The sequence below is a fragment of the Leuresthes tenuis genome, unplaced genomic scaffold (assembly GCF_036924035.1).
Source record: "Leuresthes tenuis unplaced genomic scaffold, fLeuTen1.0.hap1 SCAF_21, whole genome shotgun sequence".
Taxonomy (NCBI): domain Eukaryota; kingdom Metazoa; phylum Chordata; class Actinopteri; order Atheriniformes; family Atherinopsidae; genus Leuresthes; species Leuresthes tenuis.
The window spans coordinates 24,491,508-24,508,289 of NW_027325375.1; the positions used below are offsets into that span (position 1 = coordinate 24,491,508).

Here is a 16,782-nt window from a genome sequence, read left to right on the forward strand (position 1 = left end):
AGATGTCACTGCAGGCATGTGATCGTTATTTAACGACATCTTGTTTGCTTTCAGCTGATTTAAAATCTCCTCAAGTCAGCAGAACAATAACAGTTAAGCTGTTGCGTTGTATGTATCGCATTATGTTTGCAGAATGAAGTGTCCTCAGACTCGGCTTTGAGAACTTCCTATGTTTTGTTTTGCAGAAACAGAGGATGGAATGAAGGATTGCTGTGCTGTTGATAAAGTTCTGTCTTGTGAGGGTTAAGCTAAACAATATTTTCACTTTTAGTACAGAAATAGATGTGCTAGGTGCTCACAGCTTGGATGACTGTAAAGAGCATTAATTCTATGAACTTCAGAGTCTTCTGGATCGTTGTTTTATTTGCACAGATACAGATTACCTGCACAGTGTGGTAAAGTTTCGGTTACAGCTCAACTTCTGCTGTCCGTTTCCTAGTATACATGTACAGAAGCAAAATTAAGTTCTAGAAAATATGTCCAACGCCACACGCTGTGGACTTTCTGCCGCTTCTAACTTTGTCTTTGGGAGATCATCGTAAATGTAAGTATAGCTGAATTCACTGAACAGACGAGTGTCTGAGCTGTGATTTTGTTTTTGCCAGATGACACCCAATGACATCTTATTAGAGCAGAGTGAGAGTCTCACTAACCCTTGTAACATGACGATGCTCTGATCGTCATAGGCTAACGAAATTAAACTAAACAATAAGGAAGAAAGGGGGTAGGCCATGGGGAAATGCTCTTGTATAATTTATTGTGAAATAGAAGCTCCGTTCTCATTTACTTTTTATTGTAATACTTATTTCATAAAACATGATGCATTTTATACCACACGAAAACTATTTATCTTTCAACTATAAACTGTTCCACATAACTAAGAACAAGCTGAAGAGTGATAAGATTCCCATTTTGCCTCATGATTAAATCTCAACACCTTCTCCTCTCTTAATTTATAGCATAGAACGTTGTTAAGAATATTTCATTAGAAAATACAGTCGCATTATAAACCAGTTTGATTAGGGATCAGTATCGATATCAGCTGGACCTGCCTTCAGCAATTGGTGATCATGATCTGCTCCAAAAATCCATAGTTGACACATTCTGGAAAACCTGAGAGCAGCTTTATTGGGGATTCAGCTGTATTGATGTAAAACTTTGTGTTGATTTTACAGAAAGATGCAAAAAGATCAAGCTTTGGAGCATCTGTTCAGGCTCGTTTGAGTCTATTTAAATGTCCACATGCAGGATTGAAGCCCAACATTTATAGAATTTAGAGAATCCAGAATTTAGAGCCAAAAGGATTATTAAACTGAAGCAGACAGTTAATTGTTAACAACACTAAATCTTTATAGGAAGTTAATTAATGGTCTTGATTTGTTAGATTACTTATTACTCATTTTAAGCCCATTTTTATATCGTTAAATACAGAGGCATTATTTTTTCTCTATCCAGGAAGTGATTCCTATTGCTTTGAGTGTATTAATGTACCTTTTTGAATGAAATTAAAACTTGCTGCTTGTGTGCAATCTGAAATTGAAAGTTATGCCCTCTTCTAAATGAATCAGCAGAGTGTTTTGGCTACTTTCAAAGTAAAAGAAGCCGTACTACAGTCTTTTGGCCTCGCTTCGAGGAGCGAAGCAGAGTGGGAGGGAGAGAGTAAGAGACGGAGTGCAAGAGGGAGGGAGGGAGGGAGGGAGGGAGGTATGTCATACATTGGACTACAACCAGTATGTGTTTGGGAGACGGACGCTACTTGGACTCTGCAGGGCACTGAGCTTTGGTTCAGCCTTCAAAGGTTGACAAAAATCTCAACAAAAAGTAATTTTTTATTCGGCTTCTAGTGCAGGTAAGAGAAGATTTCCTTAAAAATACTATGTTGAGAGTAGTGGGTATTTTTTTCTTCTTTTTGTGGAGCTGTGTGCAAAAGGGGGTGTGTCTGGGGGAGAAACAGCTTAGTGTAGGGAAGTCAGAAGACAGCTCTGCACACTTTGACAAACTTTCACATCGTCTCCCAGCAGTCGGTTTATTTTTAAATCTAGTTCAAAACACAAGGAAGTGAACACTGTGTTCATGTTTTGTCTCTCTACCTATGAGTGTTTTACTCTTGGAGGTAAACTTTGAACGTGAACTTCCCCCTCCTGAATGCAGTATCGGAGTGTCATTCAGTGAATTAAGCGTTCAGTGGTTTAGTTTCAAGTTTAAATATCTTAAATTTTACAGCCCGTTGCACCGCTCACATTTCCAATGTTATAATGTGTCTTCTCAACAGATAGAAGCGGATTGGGCTTTGACAGCTTCTACACCGCCAGCTTTAGATCACCCACACATGACCACATTGTTCATGCGGAGGTAGTGTTGTAGATGTATGCTGTCAGATTGCGATCAGCACCTTGTGATGTTTTGGTCGAGCAGAAAAGTTTCGGAATTTGTTTTCAGCTGCTGTCGTCTCCTCCTGCAGTTATCTGTTTGATTGCTGATAATGTGACAGGGAATGTTGAGTTAGCATTTCCTGTAAATCAGAGTATCCATAGTCGTGTCAGCTGATCTGTTGGAGTGTCTCTGCTGAGGTGTCGGACTACACGTCAGACACGTTCCTGCAAGTCCGTCTGTAGCACTACGTGTGTGTGTGTGTGTGTTTTACTCTGACTTGACCTTATCTATTAAGAGTACTTCTTGTCCCAGGCAGCCTTTACCCCTGACACTTTAAGGAGAAATGTGGGGTTGTGGGTATTCAGTGTTGTGGTTAGTTCTTTATGCATCAATATTCAACAGCTTTATGGTTTTAGTGCCTGCTTTAATTCTGCACGCTGTACTTTGAACCAGGAACTTTTAGAATCCAGCCCTGTAAGTAATCGCCCACAAGCATAAGTCTGAAGGTGGTGAGTGTGTTTTTTTTCCTTTTCTTTATGTTGGCAGGATCCATTGCTTGGCACAACAGAGCCAAGTAGACAGGAGGAGAGGGAGGGATCTGAAGAGGAGCGCCCAGAGTTACGGTCTACAACGCTGGCTGGCAGCATGGTGAGCCAATCACGCTGTTGTGGAGGGGGTTGCATGTGTTAATATATACTCTACCGCAGATTCTTGACTGATTTTCACACTCGCTGCTGCTCTGAATACCCAACATCATTTCTAAAGAGTAAAATGGCAAGTTAGGACTTTGTTCTTTCACAGGAAATAGCACAGTGAGGTGCAAGTCTGCACATGACCCAAAGTGTTGCACACTAGCTTAACACAATACACCTCTTAGTGTCCTTACAGTTAATTTAGATTTTCCTTTTTTTTTAATGCAGAGTCTTTGCTTTCTTATTTTTTAATGCAGACTCTTTGCTTTCTATTTTTTTTTTTTAAACCGTCTTTTCATAAATATCTGGACACGTTTCTCCATCACAGATTTTGGTTGTTGTTCTTTCACACATTATCTCCAACTTGCTCTTTGAGTCTGAAATAATCCAGTTGTTGCTGCATAAAGTGACTCCTACTGGCTCCTCAATGTGCCGACAAAGAGGAATGATGTCTAATCCCTCCCCAGACCCGAACAGGATCTATGGAAAGGGGATGAAAATAGCTCTTCCCCTGGCAGCAGGACCCTTCAGCCCAGTCGTGCTTTTCTCTGCAGGGTTGCATCTTAGTTGCTCTGTGGTTAGATTCCTGCATGCTTTTGCATCAGTTAAAGTGCTTTGTAGCAGGTAACAGATGTTGCATCTTTGATGTGGGTCCCAGCCATGTGCGTCCTGTATAACTCTGTGTTTTTGTCTTGACCCTGTTGACCTGCTTTTCAGTATATAACGGGACATTTCAGACTAACAGCATCACAAGTCTTAACAAATGTGGGGAATGTTAAGTAAGATTAGAATTAAATGCTGGCAGTGAATTCAAATAGTGAAGGTTTCCACTGATGGGGATCAATGCATCAGTCTATTGCAGTATTTACTAAGTAAGGATTTGTCTATAATGTTGTACTTTCCCGCTGGCCACTGGTTATTCAAGCAAAACTAAGACAATGTATTTTTGTGTTGTGTCACATTGCAGTTGTTTAAATAATTCTTCTTCTTTTTACACCATTTTACTTTCCTGACAAACTGGTTAGCATATAGGGTATTTTTCATTGTGTATAGGCATACTAAGCTTCTCGAACTGATATCACTTTGTAGTTTTTAGGCAGACAGTATACAAAGTCTGTAAGGAAAATGCTTTTAGGACCCAGTCATTTGGGGGCACCCTGTGCTGTTAGCATACCTCTCCAGCTGGAATAAGTGGTCTTTAGAAAAGAGGGGAAGCACTGACCAAATGAGTGACAAATTTCTCTTGAAGCCAATGGCCACAGCTTTTATAGAACAGAAATAGGAAGTGTAACAAGAGGACGTGCATCCTGAGGTTCTGGTCAGCTGGGTCCACAGAATGTCACCATGGCTGGCTGCCCAGCTCTCAGCCTTTTTAAGGGAGCTCATAGCCTAATTGATGGCAGGGCTGATAAACGAATAATGTGGCTACTAAGGAAAGTAAAAGCAGAATGCAGACTTCAGAGAGACCCATCTTTTTCCTGTTTACATTTAATTTCAGGTAATTCCCAAGCAATTCATTCCACTGCTCTCCCTTTGATTAGTCTGTTGTACGTTGGTGCGTTTGGGTGGAGTCAGAGTTATGCACTTTGTGTGTAACCGCACTTAAACAGCAATCTTAGGTGTGCTGAACACACCCCAGATTGTTTCAATTACAGGTCATCAGCCAAAGCCATATCTGAAGTTGGTTTATGATTGACAGATGCATACACATCAGGAATATTTGTTGAGTCTGAGGTTTTGAAGTGGTTGGAAAGCTAAAACTACGTCTTTTTAGAAGTTGCAGATAATGTTTCTGTCGGTTTACATTCTCAGCTGGGATGGTGCGACCTGTGTTCCAACAGTTTGTACCGTGGGTAATATGATCCTTTTAATCTCATCTTGTGAAGCAGCTTTCAGTTGCTTCCCAGCCTCAAGGTTTGTTTTTTTTCCAACTGAAGACGGAAGGTATTGAGTTCGTACTATTGACCATGTGTCTGTTGTTAGCTGGATAATGAGAGCATAGAAATAAGGACAATGAGGTTGTTTTCTTAACTCTGTCCTCGGCACCCGCTTTGTTTTGTCTTGCTACCTTTTAGCAGTGTTTTGAGTTGGAGCAGTTAATGTACGAGATGGTTGTTTTTCTGCCACTGCTCCATAAAATGTCACCTTGTTCCTGAAGTATTGAGTCACCAGGGTGTGTGCGTGTGCATGTGTGTGTGTGGGATATCGATGTCAAAACAACCATAGAGATACGCAGCAACGTGTGTGTGTGCATGCATGGTTATTTGTGTGCGTGCAGATTGTATTTCACGTGTGACAAGAAGCTGCGTTCGTATGAAGCAGCTCGTGCACATCTGTCTGTCACAGTGATAGATAAACGTGCACACGCTGCTTCATACGTACGCGGCTTCTAATTTCCGCGTGACAAAAATGTTCAATTATCTTCATGGGAGCATTAATGCGTGCGTTCACCAAAAAAACGCATGAATGTTACTTGTAGCCACTACGTGTTCTGAGGTCACAGGCGTACAGCAGGGCTCGTGCGTGAACGTGCAGTTGGTAGCTGCGCTCACAACTTGAAACGATTCTGACGGCATAGTGCGCGTTTTATACACTGACCAGCCACCTTTAGCTCCCAGTAAGGTTGTAGTTGAAGCTGCTGTTAATGATTTTTCATTGCAGCTCTACACAAACCTTTGCTTCTACCCCAATTTGACCTTATTTGTGAAGTCTGGCTGTCAGTGTGTGGCTCAGTAGTCCTTTAGATTCAATACACGGGTTTCTGTGCAAAATCACCACAGAGGGGCACGCAGAAAGCAGCCTCCTAAACGGAGGCGACAAGGCATTTAACTGCACCAACTTCTAAAAGGATTGATGGAAGTTTTTCACTGGTGTGAGAGGATCGAAGCCCTTTAACAGGAGCAGAAGATGATTGTGGATCCAGGCCAGTAAAAAGGCAGACTGGGGTCCCAAAAAGCCCCCAAAGGGAGCAAAGTCACTACAGTGCCCGCTTTGGAGCTCAAAATGCAAAACTGATCCCATGTCAGACTATCTCTTGTGACCACAAAGGAAAAAAATCATGTGTCTAAGAACTGCTGTGCATGCAGATTTTACTCTGGGCTTGTTAATAATTTTTTGTATCTCAGGCCATAACACCACACTACCAAAGGTAGTGTCCAGATCTCTGAATTTCGCTGCATATTTACTGTATTTCTTGATATACTAAGCTAGCTGGCACTGCTTTCTTGTACTGACTATTGCTATAGCTGCAGATATTTTTAGAATAAATGGAACAGAAACTCAACCAATGTAAAAAACAAAAAAAAAACCAACATGTCGGGTCATTCAGAAATATTGTCAGCTTACTTTATCTGAGTTATTTATTAATTTAGTATAAACAATAAAAAAATGTAAATTTGTTAAAGTTGAATTGACGCTTTTACCTCTGGGATGTGTGCAAATGTGCGTTACTTTCCAGTTACATGGTTCAATATAACTTCTTATCACACAGACCATTCATTTGATGGGCTGGAATTTTTATTTTTATAAGGTTTGATAGACGGTAATAAACCTTCATATCAAAAGTCCAGCTCCAGGATGAAAGGTCAGATTTGGAGCCTCTAACTTTAACTCAACACTTTTTGCTGCTTTCTTGCTGCCTGCAGAGTGAGTGGAATTGGTTATAAAGACAAATGTTGATGGCTGGATGTTGTTACTTGTTACAGCTTCAGGCTGGCTGAATAGTTTTTTTTTAACGTGTATTGATTAGTTTTATGATCTTAGGCAAACACCAGTGTTTTGAGCTTAATGGCTCATGTCTTATTCATATCTGACTTCCATATCTGTGTGTCAACATGTAAGCTGACACCCTGCATTGGTGACTTGCTGCCCTAATTTCCAAAAATAAACCTGAGACACGGGAAGCCAAATGTGGTGCTCACTTGAGCGGCCGGTTCGGGCAGAGATGGTGGTTTTAAATGAAGTTTTTACTTCCTCCAGTGTCCAGCTAGCTTTCTGTTTTACAAATGTAGCTTCCTATGAAACTGGAGAGCCATTTAGAAGCTAGTTAATTCTTTAAAAGTGAGATCAATTCAAGGGATCTTAGTTGGTAATCCATAACAAAACTTTCATATTATACAAATACAGATTTGTGCTGAGATAAAACTATGAGAAATTTTGAGGATGTGCAGTTCTACAAATAGATGCTTGTTTGCATGTTTAAAGCCCTCAGGTGTGCTAACTGACATTGGTCTGGTGTATATTGGTGTTATGCCCAATGACAAAGCACTGAACGAGTCACCCGGTATCACAAAATAAAGATGCTGCTGTAGTTCAAGCGTTCTTCTGCCAGCAGCTGGTTATTGGAGCCTTTCCATCCAGTAAAGCTTTGTTTAATTACCAACTGTTAGATGCCATTTACCGGAAAGGATGTTGTTCGTTTGAATGTCTTCAGTGTTTCAGCTTCGCTAATGCTTTGTTTACTTCATGTACTATTGCATGGGAGTGCAACGTGTCGAGCCCACGCAATATGCAGATATCCCAGCTCCTGCAAATAAATTGTGGCTTTTGTTTATTTACATACTGCCTGAAATAGAAACCTGGGCTCAGTTATCAAAAGCCACTTTGAGTAGTTTGTATGGACCTAGAAGGAATAAGTTTAACACCGGATGCATCTACAACCTCTTTGATATTATTAGTCCTTCTAACTTAAGAACAGAAAATGTCCTAATTGATAGGACTTTGATAAGAAATATCTTGCTATTGTAGCGATTTGATCTCTTGTCTTTGTGATGCTATGTACTTGATATTTTAGTACATGTTGTATATTGTGTCCTGTAAATATAAAGTTATTTGCATTTTTACCTAACAGAAAGTAGAGTTTTCTGTATATACAGAATTGAGAGTTTATGTGGAAGTATTGCAGAAAATATGGAGATTTTACATCTTGGTGATGGCCATCATTTTTATGAAAATGATCAAATTCCTAAACCCATAATGATGAAGAGCGACACATGCAATATTTTACTTTTAAGCATGGAGCAATGCACACGCCACAACATTTGTCAAGACTAACTATTGTCACTTTCAGAGCAAAGTCTTTTCTTTTACTATAAAAGATGAGGTTTCATCCTCTTAAATGGTTTTTATTTCATGTTTCTGGTTTTCCACAAGTCAGGTTTAACAAAGGTGTTTCTTTGATCTGACAGGCTTAAGTATAAATGAGCTTCAGGATAGATGGGTTAGAGTTTCTTTGACTTAAATGTGATGGTATTAGTTGGAGATTTTTCTAAATGTACACATTTCAAGGAATATCATAGCTTATAGCTCATTGCGTATTTAGGGATTATATGTGGTTTGTTGAGAGCCATTCCCTAATTGTTGCTATTAGATATTTTACCGGCTGTCCAACTCCAAAGTTCAGTTGCTTTAATGTCGGGCAGCTTGTTATACTTCACACAGAGTGTACTCGTGACAAAGGACGAGAAAACCAGCTGAAACAAATCACTTGAAACCTGAGTCAAATTCTTAGACTTTAATTACTCGTAAGATTGACTTAAAGCGGGAAAATGTGCCTTATCTTGATTATTATTCTCGTACAGAACAATATATAAAACAAAAAAACTGTGTAAATTAATGTCGTAAAAGTGCAGCTCTGCTGCGTTGAGATGACATGAAAACAACTCCCCCCTTTAAGATTAATCATTCTTCTACGGCTGCATCTTGGTTACATAATGTGGGGTCATGCAGCTGTAGGTGAGCGGTTGTCACGACTCCACCAGGCACTAGCTTGGGGTAAGAGGAGGGAGGGAGGGGCTGTGTTCCCTGCTATATGCACAGAAGGCTGTTTACACCACATTAATTCAGTCCCATTCCCTTATTAACAGCACAGCACGGTTGCTCATGCGCTGATGCAATGCAGGATGTGTCGGGTAGAGCCTAGAAGATGTGCTGAGAGGATTAGTTTTCCCATAAAACGCTGTGTCACCAGACATTTCCAAAGAGACTCCCTCTCCTCGACACCTTCTCATCCATCCTCTGCCGCTCGTTTTCTTTCTGCACTGAATCCCGCGCAGGGCGTTGTTGACGGGATACCTTTCACCAGCTGCACTGGGCGCCTCTCGGCTCTCCCTGCTGGGTTCAGGTTGGGTTTTTTTCTGCGTTCAGTACATTCTGCGTCAAGCGATGGCCGCAGGACACTGCAGCAGATGGAGCGTGCATGCCAGTTGGAGCATCTTCTGCTTGCCGGCTTTACTGCCTCGTTGCTGAGGGGAGAGGCGTATTTACATGAGGATCTGTCGGTGAAGGGTGAACAAGGAGGGATTGGGGGAGGAGTGGAAGATGAGAGGGAGATAGATGTGCATGCAGAGGGTGGAGCTTAGCATCAGGCAGTTCCCTCTGTCTTCCTTTCTCTGCTGCTTTCTCTTCTTGCGGTCACCCCCATCCACTCACTACATTTGAGAGCGCACATCTGCAGTCGTTTCTGCTCAACCCTCACATCTAACCCGGCTGATCCGGTGGGCTGCTGTTCTTGTTTCTACCTTTTATGGACTATCCTCTATATTTTCTCAGCTGTGCAACAGGGGCTGTCTTCAGACACCAGTGTGCTCCCTCTTCTCTCCCTGGAGCGGTGGGGGTGGGGTGGGGGTTTGGGGTTGGTATCTTGAATGAGACTAGCATGCTGTCCCATAGCCCCTCTTGAGAAGGGGAAACGTGCAGAAGGTGGCGGGGGGGTGGCGGGGTGGCAGGCAGAGGGGTTTGGAGCAGACGAGGGCTGAAGAGGCTGGGCGAGGAATGGTTATGCCGGCTCCTCGTGCTCTGGTCGTGCTGCTGCTCTGCTGGCTGCGTGTCGTTCGGACACAGTCCTGCCTGTCCTCGACATGAGCCTCGCAGTGAGAGTGTCCTGCTCCATGCTCAACTGCTTCGTAAGTCCTGCTATTTTGGTGTTCGTTTTCATTTGTGTCTGGCTTTTGATGGGTGTGCATGAAAGCCCTCCTCTCTCTACTTTGCTTGCTTTCCAATCAGAGGTGAGGGTGGGTGGGGGGTGGGGTGAGGGGTTTGTTTGACATATGCAAGCACTGCAGTTATGGAGTCGCTGCACTGACTGTACTGTACTTTTTCTTCATCTCTGCTGTTTGGGGGGCCTTTGCTTTGAAATGCTCATGTGTTGATTGGCAGGGAGGGTGGAGGGGGTCCTGTGTGGAGGGGGTCAGGTGCAGTATTTGTGCCATTGAGAGCGAGTGCATTGTGTGCCACTGTTGCAGTGCTGAATGGGTTTTAACTGCAGTGAGGGACCTGTTGTTTTGAAGTGGTGCTGGACTGTTTATAAGATGAGGAAGACTGATGAAAAGCAGGTGTTTTTTAATGGGTTTAGTCTTGACACAGAGCAGTGAAAAGGTCGATGAGGATCTAAACAAGATTGTCTCCACCTCGTGTCATTGCTTCTCTTCTTTAGCTTCCCACCTCTCAGTGGTGTCCACAGCTCGCAGTCTGTACTCACTGTTGTTTTAATTACACTTTGAATTCTCCTCCATTTTTACCTGCCAGCCATCCCAGCTCTCTGAACTTATGAGCTAAAGGCTAAACCTGGAGTTACAACGTACTAAATGATAGTTCAGACATCTTCAGCATGGTCGGTGTCTTTGTTCACATAGCTCACCTTTGCTAATTCAGACTAATAAAAAGGACAGGTGAGGATTATGTAAACAATATGAATGTCTCTGTCCAGTACTTACATTTTTCTTAAGCACTCAGTTGGAAACTACAAGTAAATTCTAGTTATTGAAACATTTTAACAAGTCTTGTTACAACTTCCAATTCAAATTATTTCCAAGCAAAATGGCATAAAGAAAATGACTGTAAATGAAAAAAGTAAATTCTTGTTACACTTAGTATAACATCGACGAGGTAAAACGGGAACAGAAAAAGCTTAAATAAATCTTTGAAAGAAGAGTATAATACAGTTATTAATACATTTATTGTTCCGTAATGACAGTGAACGCAGCATTTTGTGCTATGTTGAAATTCTGTTATGCGCTTCACTAAAACATCCTCCCCTGAAACTGTCTCCCACTGATTTAGTGATATTGAACGTCCATTGAACGCTGCTCATGTGGGGAACAAAACAGAATTCTGGAGTTGAGGTGTAATTGATGTGACCACGTTACCAGTCACCCAAAAAACAGTTGAGATCGGATTGGGATATCCTACAAAAAGTCATTAGTTTTGCTGATGTACAGCACGCCACACAATATAAAACATCGGGTAATGGCCAAAGTAAGTATCAGTTTTGTCACACTTATGTATCGGCCATAAGATTCCACAGGAGGAACACTTATGCAGTTCCAGCATGGTGGCGGATTAATCATGCTATGGGTTGTTTTAAGCCAAAGGAGGATAATTCAGTGAAATACTTTCACATTGTGGAAACATCACACCATCAGTAAAAAGATTTAAAAATGGAAAAAGGATTACTTCTAGAGAAGGATAACAATCCTAAATATACAAGAAGGTCCACAATCAGACGTTTTGTCCATGGCCCTCAGACTGACGCTTATGATAATAATAATAATATTGTGATCATTACACGTTATTTGATGCTAAGATATGTGACATCTTTTTCCAATTCTAGTTGTTTCTTTTATTGACAAATCTGTCTGTTTTTCTTTCGGAGAAAGGTTGGATGGAAAATTAGGTGGAGCAGGAAGAGTACTGCGGCTGTAGCCTTCTGGGTTTTTCTCTGCGAATAGTTGTGGCCGGGCGTTACACAATTTATGATCCGTCTTCAACATGTCTGTGGCATGGCCGAGTCAGCACTTCTTCTGCGTCAGAGTCTGTATTATTTAGTATCCCCGTCCTGTTATTTAAGTGGATCACAACACTGTCAGTCTTCTCAGGAGCTGCAGCATTTTATCACCACCATCGCTGGGATCCAGCAGTGCCACAAACATCCTCTGTTACTGCTGCATGTTTATTTTCCTGTGCAGTGTGTTGTCTGCTCTAAATGGAAGTATAAAAAGCCTTATTGAATTAGTTTAGATTTTCTTTAGGACTTAGATTATATTATACCCTCTAGCTAAATGAATCATCAGCGTAAGTAAAACTGAAAGCTTTTTTTGGATGTGCGTTAGACTGTTTACCTTTCCTGCCCTTTGCTGATCCCTCTTTGACTGGATCTCAAAACTTTATCTAACAGCATCACAGAAACACAGTTGAGAGGCAGAAATATCATAACCCTCAAGAAGCCATCGGGACAGTAGCATCCTAAAAGCTGGGCAATAAAATTACTTTATCGAATGATTGAAATTGAATTTTTTTCTCCCTTTAATAAGCATAACTTAAGTTTTGCAGCATCACACATGGAACAAGTAGCGACACGTTGCAAAATTAGTTTAAAGGCTGTTTCTACTAAAGGTTAGAGCGAAACCAGTTTATTTCAACACCTCAAACAGAGGCACGCCGCCAAGTGGGAGAAATGCTGCTCACTGCGAGATGCACAAGATGGCGGCAGCCCACAAACTCTCGCTGAGAGATACCGAACCCACATTGAGGGGGAGTCGTTTTCACCGCGTATTCCATACGATTTTTTTTTTTTAAAAAGTGGAAAGCAATTACGAATGCGATCGCGTTGCTTTCCACTAAAGATATGGTGCCCATTTATACGGTGGAGACGCTCGCTGGTTAGTTGAGACATTGTTTGTAGCTAGTGGATTGTCGGGGCCCAAAAAGGAAGGCAGCAAAGACGCTGGTGCTTTTGTTTTTTTTACCCAAATGTGTTTAAAAAAAAAAAAAAAAAAAAGCAAGTAAATAAAACAAAATATATATGAAATATGTTGCCAAATCAAAAGTTCCAGTAAACAGGCCAATAAAAGAGGTCAACCTAAAACAACTAGACTCAAATAGGCTCCAAACTAAAGAAAACTCAAACAAATGAATGAACATAATTTCGGGTTTAGCTAAACCATGTATAACACAAGTGGGGAAACAAAATGGCTGCTATATTCTAAACCAACAGAAAAAACACTAAATGAATCTCAAACCCCCCCTATGAGAGTGCAGCATGTGTTTCAGTCCAATAAGGCTGGCCGCAGTATATTGGGGTCCTCAGCCCTTGGCCACGCCTTTTGCTGCACCAGGAAGGAGAAGCCGAACCCCAGGTAACTCAAAAAGAAAGAAAAGAATATTAACAAAAGTAAACAGAATTTGACCTTGCAGTGTTGGTCTTGGTGCACTCCATAAACATTACAAGGTGAGAAAAATATGTGTAAATGTTTGGAGTAGTGACTGTAAAGCAAATTAAAGTGGAAACTGGCATGTGTGACTCTCTATTGCATAGATATCCACATATTGTGGGCAGCTTGTTGTTTACATTGGCAGGGTCGGCCATCTTGTTTTACTAGCATGTTTCAAAGCTTGTGTTTATTTGGACTTTAAGTTTAGGTAAAAAGCTTAACTTGTTTTGAGTAATTGCTGTCATTTGTAGTGTGTTTCACTCAAAAAAAAAAGAAAAAAAATAGATTGATTTAAAATAGTAGGAGATTTTATTTTAAGCCACATCGCACAGCCCTACATCCTAAAAGATTAATACCAGCATGTTCATGTCTGTCCAGTGACTAAAATTAGTAAGAATCAGAATATCTTTATTGTCATTATAAATAACGAGAACAAAATTGTAACAAGTGCATCTAAAAACTCTGAAGTAGTGAATGAATGAATAAAGAATCTTAAAGAAACAAAAGTCCCCATTGTGAACATGATGTTGCAGGAAAAGAAATGATTCATCCTGTAATGCTGCCGGCATAAAAACTATTCTTAAACCCGTTACTTTCAGTCTTTTTCTTGTTTATTAGTGTTTTGATGTTTCTTGTCTCTTAGGTTATTGGACTCTTTAATGATTGTAAATTACTCAGAAAAACGAGTATATGAGGAATTCTGCTTTCCAGAAGAATCCCGTGCCCCTGTCCAGTTTTTCCCAGTACTTGGAGTACAGCCCAGTCATAACACTGAAATGGGATTGATTGTTTAGAACATGGTGGTCAATGAAATATTCATCAGTCAGAGAGCGGACAGGAGAAAAGAAGAGCGCATTTTAACAGATTTTTCATGCTCTTCATGCTGTTTTCATCTTAACCTTTTACTTGCTTGTTGTTTTTCAGATCAGATTTGCAGCTTTTATGCCGTCTTGTTAAAGATGCTTCTGTTTCCACCCACCGTCGTCCTGCTCTAAATACCTGTGACTTTTTTTTTTTTTAAGAGTCTGGTTTGCTTTTGTCTCTGCCGAACTGTGTCAGCTTAGTTTCATTTTTCCAACACTGGGCAGTTAAAAGCCGACGTGCGAGTGCGTGTTCGCCACGTATTCCGAGGTCACCTCTGCATTGTGTTTCTCTAATCTGCACAACTCAAGGACAGAGTCCTAGTCAGATTAGGTGAGTAATCTGGCGAGGACTGCAAATTGCTAGTAAAAACTCGATAGGAAGGGACTAAAAAGTGGTCCCCGTAGCCATGGCAACCAGACACTTCTTCATGAAGAACTGTGCCTGTTCCTTTTCAGTCTCTTCCCTATTCCAACCTCTCCAATGTCACATGGTCCTTCAGGTACATGTTTTCATTTACATCCATGTAAAAATCCCCACATCAGTTAGGAACGAGCCCTGCGTCTGACTCCCTCCACGCACGCACGTACGCATGCACGTACGCAAGCACACACACTGTTAATCTGCTTTGTCATGGCTGTCCTGCTGCCTTTTTACGGTGTCTGCTGTTGTAGCCGATGCCGTTTTGTTAATGCCTGTTATCATGACATTACATGTTCTATCGACTCTGACATCTTTGTGCAAGTAAAGCATGGAGGAGCATGTACAAGTGGGCACATGCCTGTCAGCTACAGCTTTTTGATCGCTGGTTGGATGAAGGTGGGGGAGGGTTTGCAGGCTCACAGCAGTGACGAAGCAAAAATGTGTTGGGGCCCAGGACAGGCTGCGCTCCATCTTTGTGAGTCTGTTGGAAGTGAGAGCGTTTGTCTTTTCCCTTTAATCTACTGTAAGCTGATTGTCTGCAGTGGGCCAAAAAAAAACACACAAAAAAAAAAACAAGCTTCGCCGCTTGTGCCTCCATATAAACATAAAGTTTTAACGTAGCTCTTAATCATACTTTCTCTGCTTTGCAAAAAGGTTTGAAGATGCTGAAATATCAAGGTTATCTTCACAGTTTCCTCTAAATGCTGCCGGGTTGAGAGTCTCTGCTTTCATGTACTTCAGTCTTTGTGTCTTTTCTATGCCGTGTTTTTTGGTTAAGTTGCTGTATTGTGATTATTTTTCTCATGAAGCCATACATATACATACTTTTGCTTCTTTTCTTTAGAAAATGCACCGTCAGAGCTCCTCCGTAACATTAATTCGAGTGACTAGTTCCAAGTACTACTAGTGAAGCAGGAAGTATATTAGAGTCAATGGACCTGATTGTTAACACGGGATCAGTCGTGTGTATGAGTGAGTGTTTGTGTGTACAGAATCTGAGTGCATGCTCTTATAAACCAATCAACATTGAGCGTTTTATCGGGAAGTTACATAGCACGACACAGTAACTCTAATGCGAAAGCAAGCTTTGCCAGGATGGGTCAAGCTGCCCGGCAGCAGCATGTGAGTTCTGCCTGTAATGGCCTGAACCTCATAGGACGCCTCTGACTGATGGCCACTGTCATGGCTCACCTGCTCTCAGGTGAAAATAAGTTAAATTGATGTCGGGCAGCTGTCTCATCAGTCTTGAGCTGAAGGCAGACTCGGGTCAAAGGTCAAAAGATTGGCGAGGTTGTGCTTCGAACGGGTGTAGAGGAGTCGTCTCAGAGAGGCAACACAGTTTGACTTTTAGTTTGAAGGTTTTAACATTGAATTCCCAACAATTTTTTTTCTCATCATGTCCTATAACTTAAGAGTTGCCAAGTGGGGAGAAATCGATCATACGGACTCTCAAGTGGTATCTCAAATGCAACATGGCTGCCATTGCTAGCACTTAATAAATCCAATATGAACACTAAATTTTCTAATGAGAAAGAGCTATTTCTTTTGGCTTTCTCTTGTCAAACATAATGTAAAACAATAGAAGTAGCCAATCCAAGCTCCTCCTTTGGTATTACTACAATGCTAGAAGTGGGACAAACTACTGAATTGAAGCATGATAGCGATGCAGCATTATGAAAGAAGTCCAGTCTTAATCTTTAGTGGATCTTTTATATAGAGATGGAATCACAGCATCAGCATGAATGTAAGAACATAATTTGTAGTCAGTGGAGCCATCAGTTATGTCAGACAGCACTTAACTCTGAAACTTGTTTTAGGGGAGCGTGGACATCTCAGTCTGGCACAGCCTTCACATCCACCTTCATGGCTGCCATTTATTAAGATTTATTGCGCAGAAGTAGGAGAAACGCTAGCTTTGTTGTGTGCCTTTCCCAGTTTGTGTCGTGCTAGATCTCATTATTCTTTCCCACATCAGGATAAGTCATAAGTACATCTGAGCAATGTGTACTCACCTAGATCTGGAGCCGAGTTAAATCTGTGTATTTCTTTACCAGTTTGACTGTCTTATCACTGTCAGAAAATTAGAAACTGACTCTAGACGCCTACTGTTCACCGTGGTTGTGATATCGGTTTTGCACAGATGGTATGAAATGAATCCAAAGACTCAAAAGGCCTGAGTTGGGTCTGAAAATGATTTGACCTCTCAGTGAATGCTGCATGTTCTC

At 41.3% G+C, this 16,782-nt stretch overlaps 1 protein-coding gene across 4 annotated transcripts in view; it reads left to right on the plus strand.

Annotated features, from left to right (window-relative positions):
* The window catches only part of mtmr4 (myotubularin related protein 4), a 38,875-nt gene that overhangs the window by 2,175 nt on the left and 19,918 nt on the right, over nucleotides 1-16,782 (plus strand). For 2 of the 4 annotated variants that reach the window (XM_072375453.1, XM_072375454.1), the window contains exon 1: nucleotides 9,802-9,967. In XM_072375453.1, the coding sequence (XP_072231554.1) occupies nucleotides 9,923-9,967 (45 nt within the window). In that variant the 5' untranslated portion in view covers nucleotides 9,802-9,922. Of the gene's footprint in view, nucleotides 1-1,716; nucleotides 1,850-2,919; nucleotides 3,022-9,801; nucleotides 9,968-16,782 lie in introns of those variants that run through there. The other 2 variants (XM_072375456.1, XM_072375455.1) reach the window with 2 other exon arrangements.